General features: G+C 31.3%; 1 protein-coding gene and 1 long non-coding RNA gene across 2 annotated transcripts; both read left to right on the forward strand.

Moving 5' to 3' along the window:
• Window positions 1–206: 206 nt before the first annotated feature.
• Window positions 207–979, forward strand: LOC139839544 (uncharacterized). The gene is made up of 3 exons (XR_011756979.1): window positions 207–259; window positions 495–598; window positions 853–979. It is a non-coding gene; the product is annotated as an uncharacterized lncRNA (long non-coding RNA).
• A 3,197-nt stretch (window positions 980–4,176) lies between these two features.
• Window positions 4,177–4,932, forward strand: LOC139843055 (uncharacterized mitochondrial protein AtMg00310-like). Its single transcript, XM_071833139.1, has one exon. The coding sequence runs from the start codon at window positions 4,177–4,179 to the stop codon at window positions 4,930–4,932; it is 756 nt and encodes a 251-aa protein (XP_071689240.1).
• Window positions 4,933–8,745: the final 3,813 nt, after the last annotated feature.

Below are 8,745 nucleotides of genomic sequence, written 5' to 3' on the forward strand. Positions count from 1 at the left end.
TTTTCCCTAAAATTGTTTGTTTTATGATAGTTTAATGATTATAAGAAACTTAGCAACGTTGAATTGTTAGGAGGATGCTTGGACTAATTGTTGATTATTAAAAGTTGACTTTTACTACAGTATGACTTTTTGTTGAATTGTTGATTTTTGACGATCAAAATTGTTAGGCTAGATGCAAGTTGAACTTATGTTATGGATGCGGGGAATAGAACTCTTCAACCGTGGCTCATAGTCTTATGTCGAGACTAGATTTGAACGCGTAAGTCTTTTGTATCATTATATCAATAAAGACATAGTATAATATAGTTAACATTCATTGTGTTTGTTAATATGTGTAAAAGGATCGACTCGTTATGTATGTAAGGATGTAATTAGTAAGTATCTAACGGTAATATAAGTGTAAGTGTCGATCTGTTTGATAATGTGATTATAAGGATCGACCCGTTTAACAATACAAATTCATTTTATTTTACTTTTATTTTTTATTTTTACAGCATGAGATCACAAGAGTGTTTTGCAACCTCAATGAGGATTGGCGCGATCAACACTTGGGATCGATACGGGACCATCCTGTTGAACGCGGTGGCTTAGTACACAAGTAATTCTTTTAACTTAAAACACAAAATATTATAAAAGATAGTTGTTATATATATATATATATATATATATATATATATATATATATATATATATATATATATATATATATACATATATATATATATATACATATATATATATATATACATATATATATATATATATATATATATATATATATATATATATATGTGTGTGTGTGTGTGTGTGTGTGTGTGTGTGTGTTACTTATAGATATTTGTACATACGTAGGTAAAGTTATTGCTTCGGAAAAACTCAAGACTATTAAGAGAAGAAACTTGATAAATTGGCAAAGGTTTTGACGTTAATCACTCGGACGAGAACGATGGATAAAATGTTTGATGTATTGTTTGCAGGTTGTTATTTTATTTTGAACTTGTAGTTCCGAATTTAACGTTTTAAAGTTGTTATTTTAACGTGTTATACTATATATTGTATTGAATGGTATCGACCGTTATTTATTTGGTTGTTGATATTGATGTTAATATTGTATTGTTGGTAATCTAGAAATAACATGAAACAGAAAAAACGACCCAAGAAATTGGGATGGAAGCTGCAAATAAAGCAGTTTTTTCTTGTATTTGCAGCTTACCTATTGCGAGGACATGTACTTTCAATAGGTCTATTGAGAGGACATGCTTTCTATTTTAAAAATAATAACTAATTAAGCTATTGTGATGACATGTTCCCACAAAAGTCTTTTTAATTAATTAAAATCAATTAAAGTTTTTATATATAAATATTATCTATTGTGAGGACATTGTCCTCGCAATAGGTCATTTACCGATTCTTTTTCATTTTTCTTTTAAATTGGTTATTGCGTGAACATCATCCTCGCATTAGACCTAATGTGCCGGGACTATAGTGAGGACTCTATTGTGAGAACATGTCGTCACAATAAACTTATTGTGAGGACTTTTGCATTTATTGTGAGGACATTTGTCCTCCCTAAAGAGTCAAATTCTTGTAGTGAATATTTAGTGTTCCAAGCTTAATGTATACGAGTATATTTTTTGAGAACAACAAACACACACTCTTTTTATTCACGATAGGACTCGAACACAACCTCAAAGTTGATAAGTTTTCTTGATACCGTTATGTCAGAAACCATCTGGCATATACATTGATCAAATATCGTGAAAAAAAATCATAGAAGTGGGGAGAAATAATTTCATATTATGAAATCGGGTTTTTGCTTTAAGCAGATGACACTTATCATCACCTCTAAAACTCTTTATTTATAGAGTTCTTGAACATATGAGTGAATTAGGAAGCTAAATCATCAACATTTTACTTGATCTTAGAAAATCAATTGTGATTTTTTTTCATCAAATCAATTAATGTAGGGACTACTTTCCCACCAATCTCTCCTTATTTGATGATAACAAGACAATTATTATACTGATTACTGTATAATACGAAATGTAAAATATAGATTGAATCTAATTCTAATTTTCGTCTTAAAAGCTCCAAACTTGTTGAATATACTCCTCTCAATTTCATAACTCGTATCTTTATTAATTGTGGGTTCAAACGGACTTTGACTGAGATATCTTTACAAAGTTTTTAAATTGAGCCTGACCAAATTTGCACCAAGATATCTTTAGATCATTAAAGCTTCACACCGCTTAAAAGTACCCAAAGAACAAACTTCAACTAATTTTAATGTAAGCATGAAAACAAGCATTTTAAAATATGCATGAAGAACGTTTAACACTTTCCCTATAAATGTTGAACATACAAGTTAAGGCTTCTCCATGGATTTCATGAAAGTCCTATGATTTCAACTAGGGGCGGACTTTGTATGAGCCAGTGTTTTTTTAATGATAACTATGAAAAAAAAGAGCTTACCAATTGACCAATTAGGCTGTGAGTTGACTTCTAACTGTTGTAAGTCAATTCACAACTTCATTGGCCAATTAGCAGGCTCTTTTTTTCCATTGTTATCATTATTATATACGGAGTATTTTTTTTATTTTAATATGTGTTGTATATGTTATCAATCTTTTTTGCTATAAATATGTAACTTACAAGTTTTTTCATTAAATAACATCAAATACACGTACATTATCGAAAATAATTATAGCAAATAATAAAAGTCTAACATTACGACGATTTGGTTGCGTCTAATTATAAAAACGTTAACTATCCCGCAGCAAAGTGTGGTGACACGCCCGTCGTATGTTCTAATAGTTGATTTATCTCATGAGCTTTTCCCCGACCAAGTCGGAAGATGTTGTTTATGAGGTTTTTGACCCTTTTCTCGACCATCTCAAAAGATATTGTTAATGAGGTTTGTCCGTATACGCTAGCCACCTAAACCATCTTGTGATGGTTAGCTAGTTTAGTTCTATGTACTTCCTTAATTCAAGACACTAGTGCAAGCTGTTATGTTGAATAAGAGCAGAAGAAATTGTCGCATTTCGAAGTAAAACTTGTTCGGTAAATATTTCCGACATTAGTGGATTTAATGAAACAAGTAACAACCGATTTTCTAGTATCAACTAAAAAGTTAGGGATTTAGTATGCTAGTTTAATTATCCTCAAGAACTCTATAAATAAAGAACTATTGGAGTGACGATAAGTGTCTTTTGCCTAAAGCAAGGCCGCAATTTCATAACTCGAAATTGCTTCACCCCACTTTTCTTAGTTTTTGTCGAATATTTGATCAATATTTACATTAAGATTGGAGAAATTTGTTGTGTTTTTTATTTTCGTATTAAATATTGTTTAATTCTTTTGCTTACATGACCAAACAAGTCTATCAAGTGGTAAGAGCATGATCAACAAAGTTTGTTGATGATCTAGTCTTATCAGAACAAAAGATTTCTAATTGAAGAAACAAAAGCTAAATGTTTTTTCGTTCCTCATGTTATGCGCATCGGCATTTTAATGATATTATCTCATTCGTTAACCGTTTAATCTTTACGGAAATTTGAATTGCATGTTCACAAAATATGAAAGTACATTCTTACAGGAGGAAATTTCGTGTAGAACTTTTGATTGAGAGATATGAAATGTCGAAATCTGGTGCAAAAATTGAATGGTTTTTGGTGCAACTACGATAAAATATTTACCGTGTCTTGATCAATACCATCTATATATTGTTGTTACCTACAGATTTGTAATTAGTAACATGATACAGATTGATGTTGTGTAAAGTTTTGATCGTGATTGGATGTCTCTACAAAAAGATATGTATTTTGGAATCGCAACAGTCTAATTGTGTTTCATTTTGTGTGTATATATATAAAATAACATGAGAGTAAAACTCATTATACAAAAGTTTAAGGTCATAACTTTATATACCACTCAAAATATAATATTTGGGGCATGTTACAATTCCCTGAGATTGTGCACTGATCAAACAATCTTGAGATCTGATATCTCATTCCCCTTAACTTTGTTTTGGACATATCTTAGTTCGATCTAAAGTTCTCGTCAATGACTACCAAACCTACTAAATAGTTTGTATCCAAAATCGGTGAAAACACACATTTTTACTAATCATTTTCAACAAATGCTGAATATAAAATTAAACACTTGTGCACAGTTATGGGTAGTCTCGGAATATATCTCTTGTCTTTGTTTAAATGCCCGGAATCAAATTTGAAGCGTCTTGAATCTATTCGGGCTAGATTTTTTTGGGGCGGATCTAATAAGGTGAAAAAGATGTCATGGGTTAAGTGGGATAAAATATTAGCGCCTTTGGATCGAGGCGGTCTAAATGTGGGAAGTCTTAAAGGATTCAATCTAGCTTTAATTCATAAATGGAGGTGGCGATATCTATCTAATCCGAATGATTATTGGGTTGCTATTATAAAATCAATACATGGTAATAAATTTGAGCAAGTATCGAGGAGCTGTACTAGTATGTGGTCGGCTATTGTTTCAAGTTGTAACAAAACTATCAGTGATGGTATTCTTCCAGCAGACGTCATTCACATCATTCACATGCATGTTGAAAATGGAACAAATGTTCGTTTTTGGCACGATCTTTGGTGTGGGAGTTCTATTTTATCATCCCGTTTTAACCGTTTATTCCATCTAGATGTTAACCAAAATGATTCGATTGCGGACAAATGCGTAAATGGAGAGTGGCAATGGGTTTGGTCTAGAGGAAACATAGGAAGTCGTAATTTTCAACTACTTGATGTGCTTCGGGACGAGATCAGTTTTTGTCAGCTTTCTGATTGTGATGATAGGTGGATGTTTTCTTTATGTTCCGATGGTATCTACTCGGTTAAATCTACAAAGTTGTGCATTGATCGTCATATTCTTCCGGCTTCGAATACTTTGACGAGTTGGTAAAAATTTGTTCCGAAGAAAGTTAATAATTTTTTATGGCGGCTCAAGTTGAAAACTCTTCCGGTGCGTTGGAATCTTTCCGTTAAAGGATTGGAGATTAACTCCATTGTATGTCCTTTTTATAATAACGGAACCGAGACGCAAAATCATTTATTTTTCGGGTGTACATTGGCTTTGGACAGTTGGAGCAAGTTGCATTGTCGGTTAAACTCTTCCATGCCTTCATTTTCATCTTGGGATACTTTTATTAGTTGGATAGAGGGTGTTCACTTATCTAGTCACGAGCAAGAATCGGATTATTGCGATTGTCTTGACCTTTCTATGGGCCCTTTGGCGGTTTCGGAACGACATTGTTTTTAATTATTCCTTTTGTAGTAGAAGTAGTCTTTATGATGTAATTAGATTACTTTCTTTGAATTAAAAATAGAGGCCATTAAGTTTCAAACTGGAACTTATGACTTTCTATATCTTTGTAATTTTTCCTTAGCGCATTGCTAGGGAACGTTTGTTGATTTATAAAATTTTGGCCGTTAAATAAAACATTGCGTATTATGTTGGGGTAATATGTAACCTACGAGCACTACTAGAAAAAATGAGTTTTGGAACCTGTTTTTAAGGCCTTTGGAACCGGTTTTAGAAGAAGTTCCTATCACTAGGGGTTCCAAAAGTAGAGAACCGGTTATAAAAGAGGTTCATTTGCCCGACTTTAGAAACCTCTTTTTTGGTAGAAACATGTTCCTATTCTTGATTAAAGAAACCTCTTTTTATTTAAAAACCGGTTTCTATGTGTTTTAAAAAAAAAATAATAATAATACGGAGTAATAATTTGTTTCTTAATTCTTACAGTAACAAAAACAAGTTCTTGCTACAAACTTACAAACGTTGAGTACGAATCATTATATTGATGTTTAATATTAAACTTATATATGCATACCAATAAAGTTGCATATATTAATGTTAATTATCTTAATAAGATATATGAATTCAAATATACAAACATGTGGATTGGAAATACACGAGTAAACTACTACTAGTAATAAAAAAGATAGTGTTTGATGGCTTGAAGAGCTGCTTCTTGACGGCCTTGGAGTTTGGCCAAATTTATTTCAACTTTGAATTCTTGTTGCTTGATGTCTTTTTTCTTAAGGGTCATTGATGCAATATTACCTACACAAACAAGTGAGAAAATATTTAAATATCACAACCAAGTAAGTAAACAGAGTGGTGTTACATAACAAATATTAAAGAAAACTTAACAAAAAGATCAGAACCTGTGGTTGAGACTTGAGAAAGTGGATTATTATCCATGATTATACTGAAAATGTAAGTTTTAGCAATGTTTTAATACCCGAGTTCAAAATAATACTCATGTGCTACTTATCCAGAGTACTATTTCTCATAAATAGTATAGAACGAGGGTTTTTCGGAATTAATCATAAATAGCAAATTTTTTTGTGAAGTGGTGGAAGTAAGTGGAGATGGTAGAGTGTAAAGGGTTTTAGATCTTAGTCAGAATATTATACTGCTACTAACACTCATTTAAATTTTCATTTCCCGCTTTTGGTCCCTCTAAAAAATACAAAATGGAACCGGTTTTAAATAAGAAAGAGGTTCCAAACATTTAAAACCGGTTTTAATAAAAAAGAGGTTCTTAAAGTGGAAGTAAAGGGACTGGTTTTTTTACGAAAAAGATGTTCCAAAAGTTGGAAGCGGTTTTTAGTTAAAAAAAGGTTTCTAAAGTGAGCCAAAGAAACCGGTTTTTAGGTTAACCTTTAAAACCGGTCTCTTATGTTTTTTGAAACCGGTTCTTTCCGACTTTTCTAAAAAGAGGTTCCAAAAAGGGGTTTCTTTGATCATTTTTGTAGTAGTGGAGCTAAATTAGTTAATGTGATTTGTACTCATAAAAAAAACAACCCGATCAAATGATCAATCGAAAATTGTGATACGCTTGTGAAGTACGTGGAGCAATTCTTATCGTATGTTTGGGTTTCTTCCCCATGCTTCAAAGGATTCTATATATCTATTTCCTTATTATATCCATATATGAAAAATAGTATCTTAAAAAAGATGGTATAGAGAAATTTAGTAAAAAACTCCAAGAATAGACCTTTTTGCAATTTATACATGAATGAAAAACTTAAAATGGTCCATGAAGATCATCAACATGCATGTTGATTAATTTATACAATTCAATCCACCACGAATTTCTAAAAATCCGGGTTTAAATTTCTACTACTACTACTACTGCTACTGCTACTGCTACTGCTACTACTACTACTACTACTACTAGTTTAAAACCCGCGAATTCGCGGAATTTTTTAAGGGAAGAAAAAAAATTAAATTGTCAGAATAATTATATTTATTTAGTATTTATTAGGTTGTTAAGAAATCAAATATTACTGATAATAAAGCATTCAAGTTATAACTTGGAAAATACAAATAATACATAGTTGAAAACCATAAAACTTTCAAAAAAGTTTTGTTTGTAGCTAACTGTTTGGTCGAGTTTACCATAGTTTACTCCGTGATTGTAATATATTAACATGTGCATGAATTGTATATAGAGCGATAGTTGTTTGTTTTATTATTATTATACTCCGAATCTCTTCTAGGACAAAGGCGTAATCAATCTGTCTGCAAGAAAATAAAATAAATAGCATTAACATTTCATGATATTAATAAATCACATTTGTAAATAATAACAATAATGCTGAAAGATGTAACACTATGACGTCGAAGCGAAATATATCAAAATCACCTAATCTAAATAGTTTTCCATATCATATAACTTGTCAATTTGCTCAAACATGTTATTTTATAATTTGACATAACAACATGATCTCATTTGTCAACAAAAGACTTTCCCGAGAATGTGTCTGATAGATTTTTTTTAAGTTATCCATATCATTTACCTCATTTATATGATAAAAGTCACAAAAGTAGAAAGATCATGATTTATCTCTGATTTCATAATAATAACATTACCCAATTATTGGTCAGTTTTAATAAAGTGATTGATTGCTTTCAGGTTGCAAATTGGGTTTTCTTGTCCTCAAATTTGTATCTTGGATGTATCATGTAAGCACCACTTTATCTTATATTCTAGGGTAGAGGAAAGAATTATCTACATCTCACGTTCTTCATATCTCGCAGGTGCAGGATTGAGTATTATTGTTGTTGTTGTATAACTATCAATAGCGGGATATAGTGTACTTCGGAGGGAGTATCCGTCCCACCTGGATTTAACGGGAGAAAAATTTACACTAAAAAATTGAAAGTTTTACTAAAATATGTTTTTTTACCGTGCTGACAGTGAAAAATTTATTAGATTTTTAGACTCGCTCCATCTGTATCTAGGTTGAAGTTCCGCCATTGATAACTATATATAGATATTTAATGGTTTCTTTCACCGTTTACTTTCAATGTAGTTTTAAATGTTTTTTTATTGTAGCCTTTTAAAAGCAATCATGGATTCAAGTTTCATGACTTCACCATCATAAACTATAAATATAAGAAATAGAAAAGATAGAGACGTGAAAGTATGAAATGTGTAGAAATTGATTGAGTTTTGTTGTTGCTTTAGTTTTGGGGTATTTAAACCAAACCTAAAACCAACACCCATAAATCAAACTCAAATTATCATTCCTCATACTCAAAAATCAACCCCAACCCATCATATCAACACTATAATATCTTGAACCAAGCACGATCATAGGAAATGATTATATCCATTATATTCCTTAGTATTTCCTCTGTCATTCTCTTTTTCATTACAGGAGAGCTGACTAATATAATGTCAAATGGTAATAACAAATC

Source organism: Rutidosis leptorrhynchoides, chromosome 4 (assembly GCF_046630445.1).
Source record: "Rutidosis leptorrhynchoides isolate AG116_Rl617_1_P2 chromosome 4, CSIRO_AGI_Rlap_v1, whole genome shotgun sequence".
In the NCBI taxonomy this organism is placed as follows: Eukaryota; Viridiplantae; Streptophyta; class Magnoliopsida; order Asterales; family Asteraceae; genus Rutidosis; species Rutidosis leptorrhynchoides.